General features: G+C 38.0%; 3 protein-coding genes across 5 annotated transcripts; 2 read left to right on the top strand and 1 right to left on the bottom strand.

The window, feature by feature from the left end:
• The first annotated feature begins 1,688 nt into the window (after nucleotides 1-1,688).
• On the top strand, nucleotides 1,689-4,292 carry BNAC05G32780D. Of its 2 annotated transcripts, XM_013865804.3 has the most exons (4): nucleotides 1,696-1,975; nucleotides 2,123-2,297; nucleotides 2,969-3,536; nucleotides 3,775-4,292. In XM_013865804.3, the coding sequence occupies exons 1-4, from the start codon at nucleotides 1,806-1,808 to the stop codon at nucleotides 4,083-4,085; spliced, it is 1,224 nt and encodes a 407-aa protein (XP_013721258.1). In that variant the 5' UTR covers nucleotides 1,696-1,805; the 3' UTR covers nucleotides 4,086-4,292. The 2 variants fall into 2 exon arrangements, with proteins under 2 accessions (XP_013721256.1, XP_013721258.1); XM_013865802.3 differs by having other exon boundaries at nucleotides 1,689-2,297.
• Nucleotides 4,293-4,348: 56 nt separating this feature from the next.
• LOC106425080 (E3 ubiquitin ligase BIG BROTHER-related) lies at nucleotides 4,349-7,102 on the bottom strand. 2 transcript variants are annotated; one of them, XM_022703327.2, is made up of 7 exons: nucleotides 6,646-7,102; nucleotides 6,288-6,564; nucleotides 6,171-6,208; nucleotides 5,531-5,572; nucleotides 5,224-5,345; nucleotides 5,028-5,136; nucleotides 4,349-4,642 (listed from the first exon to the last, which is right to left on the bottom strand). In XM_022703327.2, the coding sequence occupies exons 1-7, from the start codon at nucleotides 6,949-6,951 to the stop codon at nucleotides 4,622-4,624; spliced, it is 915 nt and encodes a 304-aa protein (XP_022559048.1). In that variant the 5' UTR covers nucleotides 6,952-7,102; the 3' UTR covers nucleotides 4,349-4,621. The 2 variants fall into 2 exon arrangements, with proteins under 2 accessions (XP_022559048.1, XP_013721259.1); XM_013865805.3 differs by having other exon boundaries at nucleotides 4,349-4,568; nucleotides 6,646-7,101.
• A 203-nt stretch (nucleotides 7,103-7,305) lies between these two features.
• LOC125587006 lies at nucleotides 7,306-14,241 on the top strand. The gene is made up of 2 exons (XM_048757072.1): nucleotides 7,306-10,043; nucleotides 10,547-14,241. Exon 1 carries the CDS (start codon nucleotides 8,037-8,039, stop codon nucleotides 9,090-9,092), a length of 1,056 nt encoding a protein of 351 aa, XP_048613029.1. The 5' UTR covers nucleotides 7,306-8,036; the 3' UTR covers nucleotides 9,093-10,043; nucleotides 10,547-14,241.
• The last annotated feature ends 7,879 nt before the right edge of the window (nucleotides 14,242-22,120 follow it).

The following is a 22,120-nucleotide window of genomic DNA, read 5'->3' on the forward strand; positions in this document are numbered from 1 at the left end:
GGATAATTAATTATCCGTAGCTTGCAAAAAAAAAAAAAAAAATTAATTATCCGTAAATTATACGTAGTTCCATACTTTTTAGTCGTACTCTTCCGTCTCTACTTCTTCAGTTTCGAATTACTTCTTCTTTTTTTGCTAATCGTCGAACTACATTATTGTCAATTTCGTTGATGTTTCGGCAACGTTTCGTCATATTTATATTAATGATATATTGAATGTATAGGCGTGACACAAGTTTATGTTTTTACTACATCAAGTGTATGGCCTTGCCCTCATCAAACCTACAAGCTGCTCGAAGCTCTGAACAAAGTTTAAATGTGGAGTCAACTTTTAGTCCCACAAATGTATATTAACCGTCTTAGTTTAAGTTTTTCCTCAAGGTTATATAACTGATGCATATAATTTTTTAAAAAAATAATCTGACCTTCAAAAACACACATCAGTCGATTTTAAACATGATTAATAAAGTATTGGCCACTTTTTTGTTGCAATTTCACAAGCAGAACAAGAGAAGCATATTATTTTGACTTTTTGGCTTGCTTGCCGTAATGTACCCGATACTGAATTCGGATCGATCACATTCTTCTTCGACTAATCAGATCTTGTTTTCAGACCAGTAAACTTTATTCTCAGTTACGTCTTTTATTTTATTATTTTTCTTTTGATAGTGCTAATTGTTTACTAATCAAAGCCACTAATTTCGACATGTATATAGAAGTTGTAAACGTTGCTGCAAGTCACTGAAACATTTCTTAGAATTTCGATCACATGGGTAAGGTCAATTTGGCTTTTAGATATTTGTTTTGTTCATTTGCTGACAATAGAAAAACAAAAACCAAAGTACGAATAAAACAAAATAGGAAAACAGAACGTCAAGAGGATACAAATTGAAAAAGGCAAGACAACTAAACAATCGTACATATACTATTTGTTTTATAAAGTAACTTGGATGGAAAAGAAAGAAAATTATTAAGAACATGGGTTTTGGTATTCCTCTTTTTATATGTTACCAACCTACTTAATTATATTTGGTCTTTAGCGATCCTTAACGGCTAGTCAGCTACTAACAATAATGAAAACTACAGAAAAAAATTACGTGCAAATGATTAGATCATGGTTAGGATGATTTTTCAGATTTTGATTCATGAAACGACATGTGAATACCTCACCCCCTTCTCCCAAAATTATATAAAGCGGTATAATACGAAAGCTTAGCCCGTAGAAGAATAGAGAAGCGAGCACATTTGGTGCTCCTCTTGTAGATATCAGAAATGGCATGTAATGTAATATACCATATGTTCATGATCAATCAATTTTATCACATACGCTAGTTATTCGGAACCACATCTTCTGAATATTAACGTACATATCAACCAACACGCACCAAAAGATATCTCCAAACAAGAATACAAAATTACTCGGAAAATATTCCAATTCCAAATATATATAGTACCGCAAAATATGTAAAACAAATTCTCAGTAGCCATATATGTCAACTCCAGTAGTTACGTTCCCCGCATATCTAACTGTCTGTGGAAAATATAGTTTACCATTTTGTCAAATGTGGGAAAAACGACGACGCATGGAACCCGGCAAAGATTTAGCCGACACTACTACAATATCAAATACTTACACGACGATGAAAAACACATTCGTGGATCATAGGCGGTGCATCTCATCATATACTTCGAAAAGAAGAAATATACAAACCAACGTCTATATATATATATATCTGATCCAACAATTATTAACTTCACTAAGAGAGAACAAAGACGAAGGAGAAAAAAAAGACGAGGGAGAAGAGAATGTCGTCGTCAAGGGAGCTACAATACTTGGAGCATACATACAGAAACAATCGTCCCACGACGGGTCTCCTCAACTCCATCTTCACCGCTCGTTCTCTTGTATCCGTTGCCACCACCGTCTCCACACCTAAGTTGGCTTCTAGGCGGTGGTCAGCTTCGGACCATCTCAGGTTCATGTCTATGATGATGGCGTGGCTAACCCTTTGGGTTCTTAGGGTTTTCTTGGACTATCTTCCTCTTCCTCTCATCACTTCTTCTTCTTCTTCTTCTTCTTCTTCTTCTTCTTCTGCTTATTCTGATTCTTATCATCCCTTTAGTTTTGCTTCGGGTCTTCTTACCGCGGCGGCTGAGAAAGCGTTGGTACCGGCTTCCGCTCCCTCCTCGTCGTCAACGGCGTTGGTGAAGTATTCAGGGTCGGCGGATTTGGGGACGATGGTTTGTGACGGCGCTGATGTGCCTTCCGTTAACTCTCTCGGTAGAGCACTTTGTCACGTAAGTGTTAACATGTAATCTTTCATTATTTGATGTTAAATTAGCATTGACGTTTAAGTTTTTTTTTTTGTTTGGTACTTTGGTTAACATTTTTAAACATTTAGCGTTTTAGTTTTATTTGGTCTAACTATCATAAAACCAATCAGGACATGAGTCATGGCGATCATATACGTAGACTTGTGTGTTATTGCTAGGTTATGTTTGCATATATAGCCAGATCTCAGATTGAATGTAATATCTTCTTTCCTATTATCATAAACATTTGATTATGGACCTTTCTATTATTGGATACTACACGAGGTGCATAACGTGGACATTTTATCTCTGTAATTGCTACGTGGTCAACATGCATGGTGCCACGTCATACATGAAAACAAAGAGGGAGTGGATGACTCATAGAGTCGATTACACATCTTTAAGTTGTAATTGTATTCTTAATTAGTGTCTAGAATAAGTAGACATAATTAATAATCAAAGCTATTATAAAAATGAATTGTCTGTTTCGAGCTAGAAATTATTCCTCATTTAGATAAATGTAAATATGTACATATACAAAAGTTCATATGTTTGGATTATTCGATTGACTATGGTCCCATATGTATCCTTATTAATGGTTTTGATTTTCCATTTTATACATCTAATATCTAAACATTGTCTATGACTATGAGTAGGCACTAGCGCTAATGAACGAGATTCCAGTAACCTCAAGAAAGTACCAATTTGCCATGGGAATGGCTGAGAAGATCATGGAAGAGAACGCCCGGAGCTGCAACGTGGAACTACTTGACCTAAATCGAGTGGCCCTCGCGTCTTCCTTTGCACGCACCACTACCCGTTTACATGACTCCTTGAAACGTTCTAGAACCGCAGACGAACCCGTTGGTGGTCTGCCTCTGCGTCTGGTCAGTGCCCTTCCTCTAGGAGGCTATGTTGCCTCTTACGTGAGAGGGGTGAGCACGTGCATCAGCACGGTGAGGTCCTTGGCGGATATGACTGGTAACTTGTTATCGCAGAGTAGGAGGAGAGAGTCTGCGTTGGTGAGAGCTGGTGGTTTTCAGGAGAATGAGGTTGAACTGGCGGTGGAGAAGCTGGCGGAGGAGTTGTTGTGGATGACGGAGAAACTTAGGCGTTATGGTGCGGTGGAAGAAGGTATAAAACGGTGGAGCTACGCTTCTGGTTTAGCTTCCTTGTCTCTTACGGCTGCTCCTAGGGTGCAAGGCCTCTTGGTTAAAATTTCAGGTAATAACATTTGGCATTATATTTCTTCTTGGCATTGTGAATTTTTTTTTGTTATATTTTCTAAATTAATATTACCTAGTTGAACGTAGTTTAGCCTATTTTGATTAAATATATCGTTAGTTTTGAATAATTTCACTTTATTAGATTTGTTGCTACTAAGTTTAATTATTGGTCATCAGGTCTTTATTCATTTGTATGGTTCATTGTTTGCTCAAAAATTCTCACGAATGTATTGCAGCGCTCTTAATTGGAGAGATGGCACGAGACGGCACACAAGTTCCAGGACAAGTGAAGTTCAGGCTCCTTGCAAACTGGCTACCGTTGTTCAGTCACGCAAGGCTTGGGCTAGCGTTTCCAGTTCTGACGGGTTATGAGAGGGTTGAGGTGGAACGAGCCATAGACAAAGCGATATCTACATTGCCTGCATTAGACCAAGAGATCTTACTCACAAACTGGCTCCAAGATTTCTCAGTCTCCGCCATTGAGTGGCCCAATCTCATCCCAGCGTACGACCGTTGGTGCAACTCCACTCGCCAGTTTGTCATGTAGGCGACCAATATTATAGTCGTTAAGTTTATGTTCCAAAAACGACAACAAACACATGGATGCGTCTCGTAATACTTTTTGTGTCCAGATATTCATCTTTAGGTAATAAGACTAGTTTCGACCTAGTCAAAGATTCAGACATAAAACCATCTCGATGTATTCCTCGAATCTCAGCTTAAATGTTTTTTCTGAAAGAAAAAAACAGATCGATCGTAGCTGTTCTGAATCAAATGATTGCGAATGCGGAAACAGATGAAAGCAGAACCTAGAATCAAAAACTTTTTAGAAAGTTTCAATTTATGAGATTGTTTAAAGGATCCAAGCAAATCTGATGATGCTTTTGTTTATATAGTGTACAAACAGACAGCTAAAGTGACAAAGTTCTTAGCTTACAAGTTTTTTTTTCCCTGGAAACCTCGTCCTTTGCTCTCATTAGCTTTGTCCAGCTGTGGAAGTTGAAACTTCTGCGCTGCATACCGGGCAACTCTGAAGAATAATGTATTAGTTTCGGGTTGTTAGTCTTTGAGAGTAATCCAATTTCAACAAGCTGAGAAGTGTTCCTAATTCCCAGGAAAGTTGATGAGATGGTCGCATGCTGTAAATTGTCTTAAAATGGTACTAACAAGTTCAAATCTGTGCTTACTAGCAACCAAACCCCTCATTTTCGAAGATGTCAAAGAACACAATCGGCAAAACCATAAATGCAATCCTTAAACTCAACAAACATGAAACTATATATAGTCTGTATGTTCTACATTACTGACTATACAATCCCCCATTATGAAAGATTATTTTGTTTGTGGAATTGCTATTCGCGGTTTTCTAGCATGAATATATCTATCCTCATCAGAAAGGGTATGCGTCCGTAGCACAGCTGACAACAATAACTAATTGATTTCTCATCTCTAACAGGATTCTTTCTTCTTTTTTTTTTGAAAGACGTACCTTGTTTATCTTCAACCAGTTATTTATGCACCCCGAGTGGTAAGAATGTTTGCATGGAAGAAGTATCAAGTCATCGTCATCCTCATAGTCCAGACGACATATAACACAACTGCATCAAGCATTAAAAAGTTAATTACCAAGTAACATGCACAACGTTGTCAATGGTCTACTAAATTGGTTAAGTAAAACGCATTACGATTCATTGGTTCCGTTCTGATTGTCTCCATCTTTATATCTTTTTGAAGGCAAAGATGCAATTGTATCAGCAGACAGCCCTCTACTCTCGGTTCCCACAATATCGCCAAGCGCAAGCAACTCCTGCAAACATTAGATAGCGTAAAGTTATAAGCCGAAATACGTGTTGGGCAACTGAATTTTGCATATCAAAGTGCGTGACAGATCTTAACACTAAAGTTTGGAATACTACTCGTTTTCGCTACAAATCGTTTCACAAAATCACGAGAGGATCCGAAAGGCATAGCATTTTATGAAGGTTTTCATACCTCATATGAAAGCTCATCAGGATCCATCTCATCCCAGGCATCCTGCAAAAATAAAGCATACATAACGTGAGTGGAAGCAGAATCAAATCACCTCAAAGAAGCCTTAATTTATATGATTCTCTACCCTGTAAGTAAAATTTAATTTTTTTCCATAAAATGGACCAGAATCCATCAAATTTCAGTCCACTGCGAGCTACTATACTGCAAGGTGTGAGCATAACTTTCTCTAAAGCCAGTACCACTTAACTTAACGCTACCAGAATACAATTGATCTGATTACCAGAATGGTTAATGCATTTTTTTACCTCCAAACACACAGTTTTGCAAAGTTCTAGTAGCATAAACCGTAAATAATTAGGCAGGAGTGTCGGCTTAGGCCTACGGACTAAAAGGGTTAACACCACAAACTAAACTGTCACGAAACAAAACAAACTAGTGCCATGATAGAAGGGTAGTAGATAGATGGAACCATGTATGACGTATCACTTCGGAAATGGCAGATTCAATGTCATAATTGTGTCCTTTGGCCACCACAAAAAGGCGTTCTTTTAGGGCACTAAGGTTCATATTATCGAGCATAAAAAGGTTTAAAGCTCAAAAAAAAAAAAAAAATGGTTTTGTTGTAGTGTAAGGAGCCAACCTGAGAAGTATGATCATCCTCCTCCGGATCTTCAACCCCTGCAACCAACAACACAGTTTAACACACATCTCCAACCAATCCTATAACTTGAGTGAAAGCAATAAGTGTTGTACTCACGATTTGCTAACCCAGTTAAGGCAGACAACCTATCTGCCATTTCCCTTTCCTCAGCTTCCTGAATAGCTCTAGCAAAGGCTTCATCATCTGAATAGCCAACTTCTTCTTCGTCAGCAATCCTGCCTTCATCTTCATGAGCATTAACATCTGGCGCATCTCCCTGAGGATCATCATCTGTTTCGTACTCGTCATCATCTTCGTATACATAGCTTCCAGTTTCCCAGCTCCCATAGTCACTGACTTCACTGTTCATCGCCAGCATCATATACGCCCGCTCCTGCACATACAAAACAACGAGATTCAATCATCCAAGAAATAACCCAGAGAAGGACGGAGAAATCGGAAAAGAAAGAGCCACCTGTTCTTGGAGCGTGCGAGCGAGAGCAAGATCCGCATCAATCTGGCTTAGATTAGTGAACGGAACTCTCGCTGAGGAAGATCGGGGAGGTAGCTCTCCCACCGTATTCGATCCGCTCTCATCCACATCCTCCTCCACCGCCGTCTCCACCGCTTCCTCTCCTTTCTCGCTTCCACCTCCGGATTCTGAGACGACGCCGGTCTGAAGATTCTCCGGCAACCGTACGGCAGTGTCGTTAACCTTGCTCGCTTGCTCGGCGGTGAGGACGACGTTGGCGGCGTGGTCATTGTCGTTCTCCATGGGCATGATTGGAAGCTAGGGTTTTCGAATCGGAAATGAAGGAAGGGAGGGAATTGGTATCGAAAGAGAATGATTCCAGGAATCTGAGAAAACGATGACGCGACGCCGACGCAGAGACGAGACAGGGATATACAAATAGTGTTTTTCGTATGCTTTTGATTTCAAATTTTGAAAATTTGGAATTTATTTCAAGGACCCTCTATTTTATTTGTTTCTTTCTTATCTCACCCACTATGTTTTTTCATTTACACCTATTGTAGGTGGTATGTGTTAATCCACGATCATAATTAAAAATTAAGGTTGATAAATTAAGCAATGCAATATTCATCTTATAAAACATATAAGATTTAATTAACTATGATTTCGACTATAACTTTTATTATTTATTCCTAGACGATGCTATACTTGTTTTAGTTTTTATTTTATTCGAAGATGCCCCATAAATTATTATCTTGAATTTTTGATAATTTTATCGATTCTTTTCTTTTAATTCCTATCTATAAAGAAAAAACAAATCCAGAGTAGTAGTGACCAGTGAGCCACTGACAAGGAAAAAAAAACAAGAAAAAATTGGCAAATTGGGCAAATTGCAAGTTTGATATTAGGGAGTTGGGCGACCTCGAGTTTAAATTATAAGATTGAGCGAATCGCCTTTTCCAAACTTGTGAAATGTCGACAGAGGGCGCGCGTGATTCTTGGTATTACGACCGTGCCACCTCTTGATTTTTTATTTAAAAATAAAAAAAGACCTAATAAAAGAATAAAAAAGAAGGAAATTAGAAAAACCAAAACATCCCTTATATCAAAATATACCAGAACCACCTCTAAACAGCTGCAATTGAGAACCAAACATAAGAAGAATCCCACATAAGAACCACTCTCGACTGTACCCAGATCGGCATGGTATCCCCCTCCAGCGTAACGCCCTCGAGGAGGGTGACTCGTAGTCAATGCGCCAGTGATAGAGAAGCAAATCCCAAGAAAATTCCCCGACTAGGCAAAACTGCGTCTCGTTATGCAGGTATCTCCTTTCGCTAAGCTTCGCTGTGAAATTCTTTGGAAAAAGTTTTTTAAAATAAAGCGTTGGGTAAATGTCTGGATTTGGTCATTGTATTTCAGTATCTAGCACGGAGTCCGAACTAGAGGAACCTGCATCCACCGACCAAGAAGAAGCTGCATCCACCGAGCCGGAATTTATTGTCACCACGCCGACTTTCCCGGAAAGACTGTTCTCACGTAATTGCTATCCTGGCAAACCTCGATTGAACATCTATTCAAAGGCGAGTATCATTGGATCGTTAGTGAAGTTTCTAAGAGGCTCCCCTGAAATGAATTGTCTGCTAGGAAGTCAGTTTGGAGCTCTGTTCCACTTACCTGTATCGCGCTGCTCAAACTCTGCGAAACTTGTACATTCTCTCCTCAGCCGTCAGCTGGTTACGATGCGCCTATATGAGCTCTGGTTCTTGTTTGCAGACAAGCCACTACGCTTTTCTCTGCGTGAGTTCGGAGACATCACATGGCTGAAATGCGAGCCTGAAAGGGAAAAAGTTGGAAACGGGTCAGAATCTATCGATGCCACACCTGGACGTATGTGGAAAGAGTTGTTTGAAACTGAAGATGAAGACGTGACTGTACCAGATGTTCTTCGTATGCTTGAACAGCCTAGTCTTCCTGAGTGGAAGCGGTTGCCACTAGCTCTCATTGCGCTTGTAGATGGGCTCCTGGTTTGTGGTCACAAACTTCTTCGTGTGACGCCTGCTTACGTCGAGATGCTGGAAGACACCAGATCATTTCTTCAATATCCATGGGGGAGAGAGGCATTCGTCAGCACTCTGTCTAGATTGAGACCACCTCAACCTTCTGATCCTTCTAAAATGGATAAATCCCTTTCGGTCATGCGCCTTCGTTTGAAACAGCAGTCAACAGCGTGTTATGGGTTCCCTCTGGCGCTGCAACCTTTTGCTTTTAAAGCTATCCCCTCATTGCTTGAGAAAATTCCTGAACCTAATAAAACCACTTCTTTCTTGCAAGAACCAGAAGGATGCGACTCAACAAATGCACTTCTGAATTTTGAAGACATACTTCTGGTGGAAACCCAAACTGAGGTACAATGTTGTTGTCTATCTTATTTGCAAAACAGAAGTTAAGACGCTCAAACTTTGTGTACTTATGAATGTTTGTGTTCTTTGTTTGAGGTTATTGTTACGTATTCAATCCCAGATGAAGGTGGGGATCCAAAGTGGAAGAAAGAAGTAATCGATCCCCAAATAGATAACTTAGTTCGTCGAATGCGGGAAGGGCACGAGTTCAAAGCAACAGACTTTAGAGGAGGTGATTCATCCCTTCCACCTCTGAAGCCAGCCGAAAAGGCTGAAGGTGTTGGTGTCAAAAAGAAGTGTCAAAAGCCGTCTAATCGGTTTGGGAAAGCATGTGATGAACCTGGAAGTACGACTCAGGCGCCTCAGCGTCCTATTCGACCTCGTCGTGGGATATGTAAACAGGCTGAACCAGGAAACTTATCAGATAAGGAGCAAGAGCTGAAAGAGTGGATACGAGTTGAACTGAAAACGCAGTTGGGTAAATTGCGGAACGAGATTTTTGACTGGTTGCATCATGATAGGGGAGGCTCGTTCACGGTTCTGCAAAACACAGCAGCCGGTAAAACAAACAGAGACAACAGTCACGCTGACCCTACCGGCATGGAAGGTCCAAAGTAGCGACGTCCGTTCACTGGTGATGGTAATGATGAAGCTGAAATATTTTGGTCTGATAGTAAGAAACACAAGAAGAACAACGGCGATGGGTTTAGCGACGATGAGACGATGAGAATGCATGATAATCATTGTGATGGCCGTATGCCAAATGCTCGCTTCTGGGAAAAGGTAATCAAACTGCTCCTACAATTTTTAATGATAAACAATGCCTGAATCCCGGTCTAACTTTTTTGAGGAAAATTCAACGTGTAGGTAGATTCAATGGCGGGCGAAGGCCCCTCTTTCTCGAAGTCGGCAAACATTCCAGAAGTCGATGTTTCAACGCCGATTGGACCAGAAATTGTATCAAAGCCAGCAAAACCGACTCTCCCGGAACCGTTGGAGGTAAATAGATTATAACAATGAATTTATAGGCTCTAGATATATTATGTTTTGCTGTTCAGCTTGGTTTGGCCAGGTATTCAGCGTAGATTATCAGTTGTTCGTTTTAGTTAGTGAGGTGTACAGGAATGCTGATTTGTTTGGTCAGGTATTCAGGTTATTTAGTTAAGGTATTCAGGTTAATTTTTGAGGTGTACATGAATACTGATTTGTTTGGTCTGGTATTCTGGTTAATAGTTCAGGTATTCATGTTAATTTATGAGGTTTACATGAATACTCATTTGTTTGGTCTGGTATTCAGGTTAATTTAAGAGGTGTTCAGCTTAAGTAGTCAGGTATACTGATCTGTTTGATAGTTTTCAGGTGAGAGATCAGAGGTATTCATATTAGTTAGTCAAGTGTTCAGATAATTTTGCCAGGTGTACAGATTATGTTGATTAGGTATTTTAATGTTAAACTACATCTGAATCAAAGTATTTGAATGAGCTATATCTGAACGTTGTCAGGGCGAGGGGGGAGATGAGTCTCCAATATCAGGGCTAAATTTGTTAGCAGAAGAGGTTGAAAAGGGGACACGGAGTGACAATGTCTATAAAGATCCACAGGAGAACACTTGTAGGATGCTTACCGTTTGGTCTCATCCTGAATCTTACGTCCTTCCGCCGGAGAAACAAGGTGGTAAAGCGTCACCGACAAATTCTGAAGATTACAAGACACCGCCAGAGGATGATCTGATGACTGAATGTCGCACACCAGACGTTGGGAATTCGAAGCTGAGTCGATATCTGACTAGGTCATTAAAAAAAAGCAGAGCTAGAAGGGAAATGTATTCCAATAAGCTCAACCAAAAAAGATGACCTCCAGACGAAGCGTATTCCGAGACGTTCAACAAAGATTGGAGGAGTGTACACCCCAGACAAGAGATTGAAGAAGCTTTTCCAAAGCTGCAAGAAACCCAAATATACGCCCTTAGCAGACTTGGAGAAAGCGCAGTTTCAAGAGTTTCAGTCAATTCTCCGCGAGAAACCGGCACAATAAGTTGTTTGGATATACTGTATAAATTTCTTGGACTGTCAAATGTTTAATATTGACTTTTGGTTTGTTCTCAAATTTCAGGGAATTCGAAATTATTATTGGGATCCATGTCTCAAATAAGTTCTTCCTGTCGTTGGCGCGGCCAACAAATTGGGTCAGTACCGAGGTATTCAATTCATCAGAACTTAATCCGTTTTATTCAAGTGGTTTGTACATATTTTTCTAATGGTTTGTACATATTTTTCAGCACATTTCTGTGCTAACTAGTATGCTAGTAAGGCGACATGGACGCAATTATCTGAGTCGGAGGTGCAGATTTGTAGACTACTTCAGTATTGCGGGCATCATATCAAAGTTCGCAGAGTTCGAGAAGGCCTCAGATAAATTTGGATTCAACTGGGGAGGGCTTGTCAGTTTCAGTTTCACCGGAAAAACGCCGCGTCGGAATGACAAGAAGGTGTTGTTGGTTGATGTGGACAGGGTGTACGCCCCAATGATGTGGGGAAAATATCATTGGGTTGGTCTTGTGATCAACTTGACATGCAGACAAGTGGAGATTTTGGACTGCAACATTCCCCTTAATGAGTCCGATAATGAGGTGAACAAGCACATGGCTTATCTTCTACGCGCATTGCCTCATGTCTTAGCTGCGTTTTCGCCTCCTTCCGATAGTAGTCATCCTGAAGAAGACCAAGCATTTTCATGGGTGCGTCCAGACAATATTTACTTCAACGAAAGGTCTGGCGATTGTGGACCATGCGCGGTCAAATTTCTGGAAATGCATGCAGCGGGATACTCCTATGAGGATATGGGGCAGATCGATGACAAAAAAGTGGACATAATCCGTCAGAAATACGCGATGGATACCTATGAAGAATTTATTGGAAACGCAAAAGTTCAAAACGATGGTTGAAGACGTGTATAATGCCTGCTTCATTTCGTTTGTTAAACCGAATTGTTAACGGTTATTGTATCTTTTCATTCATCCATACACTATAATTCAAACAGATCAGTTTATCTTTGAAGGTTTTATATCGTATTTCTTATATATTTAGGGTTTAGGGTTTAGGGTTTAGGGTTTAGTGTTTAGGGTTTAGGGTTTAGGGTTATTAGAGTATAATATCCATGCAAGATCTCACCATAGTGTGTTAGTTATTTGTTTCAAAGGAAAACAATTTAAGAAGTAGTTGGTGTTTTTACAGTTTCATTTAATAAGTATTAGTGTAAAATTTAAAAATTGATTGCAATAACTATTTCTCTGAGTGTGTTAGGTACAAAATGTGGGAGGGGACAATAACTTTCCTAGTAACTCATAAGACTCATTTGTTCATTTCTTTATTCTATATATACATATTCAATGCTTCTGATAAACATCTCCAACAGAACTCAATAGTATGGCATCTCTAAACATCCCCAATCTTCCAGAAGAAATTTTGTGTAAAATAATAGAGATGGTGGAAGCGGATTCATTCTACTATCTTGGTGGTATTTTGCGGGCTGGGAAACGCGGTTATGCACTTGTCCACGAACCCTCCGTCTTAAGGAAGTGTAATGTTCAGCCAATGGTCACCTTTGCAACATGTCAAATCTGCATTGGTGGTCAGTTTCGAGAGTTTTTCATCAAGTGCGTAACAGCTGGCAACACAAACGCTATCTACTATGAAGGGCTCTATGCAGCACTGATCGTAGGTCCTGAGAAATGTATTAGAATATTGCAACCAAATGTCCCAAATCATGATTTATCAACTTTAGCAGTCGGCATTTTCAACGTGTGTATTGGCAATGACAAGGAAACCAGTAAACTGTTTCAGCAGTTCGAAGCTAATCACTATGACCTTCGCTCGGATGCAATAGTTGGACTGGGAGCTGATCTAGAGTAGCGATTGATATCATTTGGAGCGCCATACATGAACAAATATGGTGCATCTTTCAAATTTCCGCATGATGAGGTAATCAAGTCACCAAGCTGCCTTTATGGCCATGATTACACAGTCGATTTTGAAGGTTCTTGTAAAAACTGCAGGCTATTTTGGATATGCTGCAACATTTCTCACATCCTATAGGACTTTATTTATGTTATCCTCGATGTTATTTGTTTTCTATCGTATAGCTTAAGTATTCGTAGACCTTAAGTATTCGTATACCTTAAGTATTCGTCAATGTTATCTGTTTTCTCTCGTAGACCTAAAGTATTCGTCAATGTTATATGTTTTCTCTCGTATACCTTCAGTATTCGTATACCTTCAGTATTCGTATACCTTCAGTATTCGTATACCGTTTAATCAATGAAAAGTGAGTAAAGATAAATATTAATGGAATTATGAATAGAGATGTCAATTGGGCTGTCCATGTCCAATGGGTATGTCCTTTGGACAAAGCAGTTTATTGGACATTAATCTTAAGTCCAAATTGTACCTAGTCCAAATTGTCCAAACACAAAAAAAGACCATTCCAAAACAGACCCTTCCAAATAGAACCATAAACATTCCAAATTGGACGTCCATGTCCAAATGGTTTTAGCCCATCTAATTTGGACTTAATAGGTTTCAGTCCATTTGACATCCCTAGTTATGAATGTTAAGTAATAAAAGTGAGTAATTAATGGAATTATTCGTAGACCTTAAGTATTCGAATACCGTCAGTATACGTAGACCTTAAGTATTCGAATACCGTCAGTATACGTAGACCTTAAGTATTCGAATACCGTCAGTATTCGAATACCGTCAGTATTCGTATATCGTGAGTATTCGTATACCGTCAGTATTCGAATACCGTTAGTATTCGAATACCGTGAGTATTCGTATACCGTGAGTATTCGTATACCGTCAGTATTCGTATACCGTCAGTATTCGAATCCCGTTAGTATTCGAATCCCGTTAGTATTCGTATACCGTCAGTATTCGAATACCGTTAGTATTCGTATACCGTCAGTATTCGTATACCGTCAGTATTCGAATACCGTCAGTATTCGAATACCGTTAGTATTCGTATACCGTCAGTATTCGTATAATTAGCAATTCCTAATTTTACTAATATTAAACATGCATAAAAAGACAACAATAATAAACAGAAATCATAAGTTTAAGGTATGACATCGAGTTTTTTTCCAGATCTGTTCGTCAGACGAATTACTTGGGAAGTCGTCTGGCTTTAGACAACTTACCTGGAAGTCGTCTGGTCAACGCAGAGGTTATTTTTGCAATTGACTTTGAAATCTGTAACCTGAGACGACTGAAAGTTAAGTCGTCTGTTTTTGTTTGGTTTCAAAAAAATTTCCAAAGAACCTAGAGGACTTACATTTCAGTCGTCATAGGTTAGTTTTGTATTTGACTGGATAATTTCAGAAGTTTGACTTCCCCAGACGACTTGCATTTCAGTCGTCTGGCGAAAATTAAAATAATAATATTTTTTTAAAAGTAGACGACTTACAGTTAAGTCGTCATAGGTTAGTTTTGAAAAAAAAACTTCAAAATTTAATTATACACAGACGACTTATAATTCAGTCGTCCACGAGACGACTTACTTGTAAGTCGTCCAGGATTTTTTTTCCGAGATTCTGGTCAAACCTCATAAATCCTGGACGACTTACATTTCAGTCGTCTCGTGGACGACTGAATTATAAGTCGTCTGTATATAATTAAATCTTGAAGTTTTTTTTTTCAATTGCAAAACTAACCTATGACGACTTAACTGTAAGTCGTCTACTTTAAAAAAAATATTATTATTTTAATTTTCACTAGACGACTGAAATGTAAGTCGTCCAGAAAAGTCAAACTTCTGAAATAATCAAGTCAAATGCAAAACTAACCTATGACGACTGAAATGTAAGTCGTCTAGCTTTTTTGGAGTTTTTTTTTTAGCCAAACAATAGTAGACGACTTATTTTTCAGTCGTCCGAAATAACAGATTTCAAAGTCAATTGCAAAAATAACCTCTGCGTTGACCAGGCGACGTATAGTTTAGTCGTCTGGACAACTTAGATTGAAGTCGTCCGCGTCTTCTCCGCTAGTTTTTAAGTCTTCTACGTTAGGTTTTGAATAACTTGTATTTTTAAGAGTGATAAGTAACTTCAAGATATGTAAAACTCATATTTACAAAATATGTTCTATCCCTTAGTTTTACTAAATTTGACTAAGTTTTTCAACGCAAACTTATAATAAAATATGATATGCTTTGACTAGTTACTATTGTTTGTTTCCATCTCTTAAGTATTATTGTTATAGACAATAATGATGACTATTGTTATGAGTTGGAAGAAGGGTTAAAATGCTTCTTAAAATGTTGTATCAATATAAAGCTACCAACATTCTTGTTTATTAAGATGAGAAAAAGGCCATTGGAGTTTATTATTGCATATGAGAGAACCAAAGATAAGAAAAAGACTATTGAAGTCTATTATTTCATTGATTTGTAAATGTGTAAACACATTGTTAGCACATTTAATACATCTTGGAAAACATTATTACTGATTTTACAAAAAAATCACAACTAAAAGAGTAGACATGCAATTCACAAAACAGACCACAAACAAAACTATTATAGATCATTCCTTTACAAAGACAAGCTTGGATTCCACTTGAGTAGACAAGACCACACGACTTTTAAGAAGTCCAGACGACTTCTAAGAAGTCCAGACGACTTCTAAGAAGTCCAGACGACTTCTAAGAAGTCCAGACGACTTCCAGGAAGTTTAGACGACTTTGTCAGAAGACTTTTAGGAAGTTCAGACGACTTCCAGACGACTTTACAGGAAGTCCAGATGACTTTACAGGAAGTCCAGACGACTTTGTCAGAAGACTTCCAAGAAGTCCAGACGACTTCCAGACGACTTCCAGACGACTAACAGGTAAGTCGTCCCAGAAGTCTTCCAGATCTGAAAAACCTGCATATTAAATCCAGACCTGAAAAACCTGCATATCCAAAAACGTTCAAATGGCTTAAAAACAGAAAAAATGAGTGAAAGATTAGATAAATCTACCTTTACAGAACACACAAAAATACATATCTAAAAATAATAGATCTACCTTTAAATTAGTGGAAGATGAGTACCATCTAATTAAAAACATGCAAAAAAGATAGATTAGTAAGAAAGACATGAGACAAAACTGGAAAATTCATATAAAGTTTTGGTGTTTTCAAGTCAAAGAGATTAGAGTGGGTTTGGAGAGTTTTAGTTTGGGAAAAAAGTAAGAACTTTATACAACAAGAAGTTACCAAATGAAGAAAAATCAGACATAAGAACTTACCAAAACGCTCAGATCTATTATGAAAGGGAGACTTCGTCAGAAGACTTCCATGAAGTCCAGACGACTTCCTGGAAGTCCAGACGACTTCCTGGAAGTCCAGACGACTTCCTGGAAGTCCAGACGACTTCCTGGAAGTCCAGACGACTTTGTCAGAAGACTTCCTAAAAGTCCCGACGACTTTGTCAGAAGACTTCCAAGAAGTCCAGATGACTTCCAGACGACTTCCAGACGACTAACAGGTAAGTCGTCCAAGAAGTCTTCCAGATCTGAAAAACCTGCATATCAACTCCAGATCTGAAAAACCTGCATATCCAAAAACGTTCAAATGACTTAAAAATAGAGAAAATGAGTGGAAGATTAGATAAATCTACATTTATAGAACACACAAAAATACATTTCTAAAATTAATTGATTTACCTTTAAATTAGTGGAAGATGAGTACCATTTGATTAAAAACCTGCAAAAGAGATAGATTAGTAAGAAATACATGAGACGAAACTGAAAAATTCATATAAAGTTTGGTGTTTTAAAGTCAAAGAGATTAGAGAGAGGTTGGAGAGTTTTAGAATGATGAACATTACATTTTTGTTGCAGCCATTTGAGAGGAGGAGAGAGAATGTGTAAATTTTTCTTTATATAGGGAGACAAAAAATCCAATTAGGTTAAATATTTTTGACTCAGACGACTTCCTGGACGACTTACATTTCAGTCGTCTGGTGAATAAATTAAAACAGACGACTTACATGTAAGTCGTCCAGAAGAGTTTAATATTTTTAGCGGGAAATTAAATATTTTTAGCGGGAAACTAAAATAGAAGACTTTCCAGACGACTTACAACTAAGTCGTCTGGTTTAAATTATTTAAGCGGGAAAATAATTTTTTAAAAAAATTTTAGGCGGGAATATTTGGACGACTTACATGTAAGTCGTCTGTTTTAATTTCTTCACCAGACGACTGAAATGTAAGTCGTCCGAGTAAAATGATCCGGTTAGGTTAAAACGTACATTGGTAAAATTAAAGGTTCGGTACGATGTGGACGACTGAAATATACGTCGTCCGAGTAAATTATTCAACAGACGACTGAAATATAAGTCGTCCACACCCTAAACATAACCCCTAAACTTAATTATCTAATTAAAGACTTCATAAAATCAAATCAAACTTGAAAAGTGTTTACTATACACATAAATAAACACATATAGGTGATAATTTTTGAAAAAAACATTTTAGTTTTCCAAAATCTAACCCTAACAATACATACAATACTACAACATATGTTTGCCAAACTCCTAAACCAAAGTATTTCATGATTCACTACTTCCACTCATCTATCTTCAAAACAAATTAATTTTATCATATTTTAATTTATATCACTTAAAACTGTTTATAATTACTTGATTTTTATTTTTCACGCATCAAAATTTTTTTTTACAAGATTTATAAATTATTTTTAAAATAAACCGGTACCAGACGACTTACACTTCAGTCGTCTAGACGACTTCCAACATCTCAGACGACTCAGACGATTTACTGGGGCTATATTCGTAAAAATGGCTTCTGTTTTTTTTGTTTGGTCACAAGGGGCTGAGCTGTAATTTCACTAAGCTTTTAGGTTAGTTTTGCATTTGATTCAAGTTTGGGTATAGGTTTGGGGTTAAAATCAAGTTGTGAGTTAGTTTTGGCAAAAACCCCTTTCTTGAATAACATTCATGATATATATAATAGATAATTTCCAAAAGTCTCAACCCGACCATAATGAAGTTGATTTAAATATCAAAAGTTATCTTATATAGGACACCAAAATTTAAATAACACGTCAAACAATTCAACATACAAATTTTAGTTTGTATAAAATTAATTTTAATGGAAAAGTTTGCCGAAACAAGCATAGGATTGTAGGATTGGGCAAGATACCCAAACCCGGAAAACCAAACCGAATCCAACCAAAATTTTATACTAAACACAAACCGAAACTAGTAAAATATCCGAAAAATCTAAAATGTTGGTTCCTGAAGAACTGAATCCAAACCCGACCAAACCGAGATATTTTGAGTACCTAAAAAGCTCGAATCTTAATTTTATATAGTTAAATATATTAATTTTCTTAATCTAATAAAATATCTAAAATATTCATAAATTACACTAAATTATCCAAAATACTTAAAAAGTTAAAAGTAAATATCCAAAAATATTCAAAACACCGAAATACCTATTGGTTTTCCATCCAAATATATAAACCAAAACAATTTTCATGTTAATTTTACGTATTTAGAATACATTATTCAAATTTATATGTTGTATATTATTTTTATTTTTGAATTTCATGAATTTTAAAATATTTGAGATTTACTAATTTATTTACATATGTTAAATATCAAATGGATATCCGAATCCGAATAGTAAACCAAATTGAACCCGAACTAAAATTTATAAATACTCGACTGAGACTTAAATCTTTAGCCCCGAGAACCTAAAATCTAAGTGGATCTGAGTTTAAATAAATAAATCTTTCATCATTACATTTTTGATGGCACAGATTAAATGAAGTGTTATCTTTACTAAACATGGATAAAACTTCTATTACTTAGAAAAGCTTAAATTTAATAAATTTGACGTTCTTTTTATGATACGACTTTATACAAAGACGGCTTATAAATAAACAAAAAAAAACTGAAATCCCTAAACTAGAGAAAGAACTTCATTCAAGGTTGGAATCTCACAACCTCCAACGATGATGTGCGGTTACATCTACTCTCGATTGCTCAAGAAAGGAGTGTATACGTTCTTGATTTCAGTTACTAGAAGACTAAAAGTCATCTCATCTAGTTGTTGGCTGTTAGTTTTTCTCCCCACTATAAAATCACTAATTCAAATTGTAGTTTCAACCTCAACTTATGAAATTCAAACCTCAATGCGTATAACTCAAAGATCTCAATAAGAATAACTCAACTCTTATTATTAGCTTAAGGAAAACTCTCTCAAAACTTACGCTCTCACAAAGATCTATATCAAAAACTCACAATTGATATCAGTAGTTGATATCTCTTTTATATAGATCCTAATAATTCCTAATCCTACTTAACAAAACATATTTCATTTTTTCCTAATCTCAATTCAAGTAGGATTACTATTTCTTGGTCTATAAGTTAACATCAAGTTTACTTCCAACATTTTCTCCCTTGAGCTTGATGTTAACTTTACTCACATCTTGAGCTCCAATAAGCTCTCTCATCTCCTTGAATTTGATTCTTCCAAGCGCCTTTGTTAAAGTTTCAGCTCGTTGCTCGTTTCCTGGAATTTGCTGAACATCCACTTGCCCGTTCTCGACGCATTCTCGTATGAAGTGATAGTTCTTGTGTATATGCTTACTTCGCCCATGGAACACATGATTCTTGGTAAGAGCTATTGCAGACCTATTGTCTATATGAATCACAACCTTTTGACAAGGCTTCTCGGTTACTTCCTCAAGTAGTTTCTGCAACCAGATTGCTTGTTTATCAGCTTCGGTAGCGGCCATAAACTCGGCTTCACATGATGATAGAGCCACAGTCTCCTGTTTTGTCGAATACCAAGAGATAGGGCACTCATTCAGATAGAAAACGTGACCAGTAGTGCTCCGTCCATCGTCTTCGTCAATATTGTGACTCGAGTCACTATCTCCGACCAGATCCATACTCTTTACTCGAGAGAACCTGAGACCGAGAGTTGTTGTACCCTTGAGATTCCTCAAGACTTGCTTCAACGCTGCTGCGTGTGACGTTTTTGGCTGATGCATATATCTGCTAAGTAGTCCCACACTGAAGGAGAGATCCGGCCGTGTGTGCAACAGGTACCTAAGACACCCAATATTGCGCCTGTACTCCCCTTCATCAATGCGCTGTTCCTCTTGAGCCTTTGATATCTTTAGACCAAACTCCATAGGAGTATACTCCATAGGAGTATGCGTTGTGTTACATCCCTCCATGCCTGTTTCACTTAGAATATTTTTCGCACACCTTTCTTGCCTTAAGGTAATTCCATCCTTTTGTTGGTCTACTTCAATACCCAAGTAATACGTCAACAGCCCAAGGTCACTCATGTCGAAGTTGACAGACATCTCTTGCTTGAACTCACTAATCATCTTAGAGCACGACCCTGCAACAAGAAGATCGTCGACGTACACGGTAACCAAGGGAAACTGATTGCTCGTCGCCTTGCGGTACAAGGAAGGCTCCTTTGATCACTTAATGAACTTTAAGCCTTCAAGTACCTTGTTTAGCTTTTCATTCCAGGCTCGAAGCGCCTGTTTCAGTCCGTACAACGCCTTCCTTGGTTTATATTCCTTTTCTTCTCCGCCTTTCACTTTAAACCCTCTGGTTGGCATGCATAAGCATCTTCTTTCAGATCTCCATGGAGGAACGCAGTTTTTACGTCAAGATGGTGAATCTCCCATCCTTTTGATGCAGCTAAAGCGATGATGAATCTGACGGTCTCTATCCTAGGCACATGAGCAAAGACTTCCTCAAAGTCAACACCATGTCGTTGTATATGCCCCTTGGCTACCAACCTTGATTTGTATTTATTTATACTTCCATCTACGTTTCTCTTAATCTTGAATAACCACTTGAGACCTATTGCTTTAGCACCCTCATGTAAGTTGACAAGATCCCATGTGTTATTCTTTATGATAGATTCTATCTCATTTTGACATGCATCTCTCCACACTTTTTCTTCTATTGCTTCTTCATAGCTCCACGGTTCTTCATTCAGAAGTAGTAGAAGACGTTTTGCTTCGTCGTCAGCAAGCAATACATAATCATCTAAATAAGCCGGTTTCTTTCTCACCCTTTTTGATCTCCTAATGAACGGTTCTTCAGTGGTGTCATCATTGGCCTCATGACTATTGATTCCGTGCCCATCTGTGGTATCGACAATACTCTCCTCTGTTCCTATCCCTTGATTCCCAAACGTACCAAGAGTAAGTTGGAACTGTCTCGGCTCATCCTCTATACCGTGGTCCTCATTGCTCCACTTCCAGCTTTTGCTTTCATCAAAGGTAACATCTCTGCTCACTACGGCTTTTTTGTTTGTTGGATCAAACATTCTATAAGCCTTAGAGCCTGGTTCGGTTCCAAGATGCAAAAGACTTCTTGACCTATCATCCAGCTTTCTCAAGTGCTGCGTGTCGACTTTCACATATCCAATGCACCCGAAGACTTTTAGATGCTTAACACTCGACTTTCTCCCTTTAAAGACTTCGTATGGTGTTTGAGAACTCAATAATCGGGTCGCGACTCTGTTTATGAGATAACAAGCGTGTCTCACCGCTTCTCCCCATAGATAGTTAGGTAGGCTAATGTGCTTTAAGATGCTCTGAGTCATCTCCATTAAGGTTCTATTACGCCTCTCCACTACTCCGTTTTGCTGTGGAGTACAAGGAGCAGTTAGATGTCTTTGAATTCCAGATGTTTCACATAACCAAATGTAGTTTCAACCTCAACGTATGAAACTCAAACCTCAATGTGTATAACTCAAAGATCTCAATAAGAATAACTCAATTCTTATTATTAGCTGAAGGAAAACTCTCTCAAAACTTAAGCTCTCACAAAAATTTATATCAAAAACTCACAATTGATAACACTAGTTGGTATTTCCTTTATATAGATCCTAATAATTCCTAATCCTACTTAACAAAACATATTTCCTTTTTTCCTAATCTTAACTCAAGTAGGATTACTATTTCTTGGTCTCTAAGTTAACATCAAGTTTACTTCCAACACAAATGAAACAACATCGCTCTCAAATTTCTCTCTCAGCTCA

Source organism: Brassica napus, chromosome C5, assembly GCF_020379485.1.
Source record: "Brassica napus cultivar Da-Ae chromosome C5, Da-Ae, whole genome shotgun sequence".
NCBI lineage: Eukaryota > Viridiplantae > Streptophyta > Magnoliopsida > Brassicales > Brassicaceae > Brassica > Brassica napus.

Excerpts from the sequence above, each read along its gene's own strand:
- BNAC05G32780D (XM_013865802.3), top strand. The coding sequence starts at position 1,806 with ATGTCGTCGTCAAGGGAGCTACAATACTTGGAGCATACATACAGAAAC. Across the intron at positions 2,298-2,968 it reads TCGGTAGAGCACTTTGTCAC|GCACTAGCGCTAATGAACGA; the intron begins GTAAGTGTTAAC and ends GACTATGAGTAG. Across the intron at positions 3,537-3,774 it reads CCTCTTGGTTAAAATTTCAG|CGCTCTTAATTGGAGAGATG; the intron begins GTAATAACATTT and ends AATGTATTGCAG.
- LOC106425080 (XM_013865805.3), bottom strand. The coding sequence starts at position 6,951 with ATGCCCATGGAGAACGACAATGACCACGCCGCCAACGTCGTCCTCACC. Across the intron at positions 5,137-5,223 it reads CAGAACGGAACCAATGAATC|TTGTGTTATATGTCGTCTGG; the intron begins GTAATGCGTTTT and ends TGCTTGATGCAG. Across the intron at positions 4,569-5,027 it reads ACTGGTTGAAGATAAACAAG|AGTTGCCCGGTATGCAGCGC; the intron begins GTACGTCTTTCA and ends ATTATTCTTCAG.
- LOC125587006 (XM_048757072.1), top strand. The coding sequence starts at position 8,037 with ATGTCTGGATTTGGTCATTGTATTTCAGTATCTAGCACGGAGTCCGAA.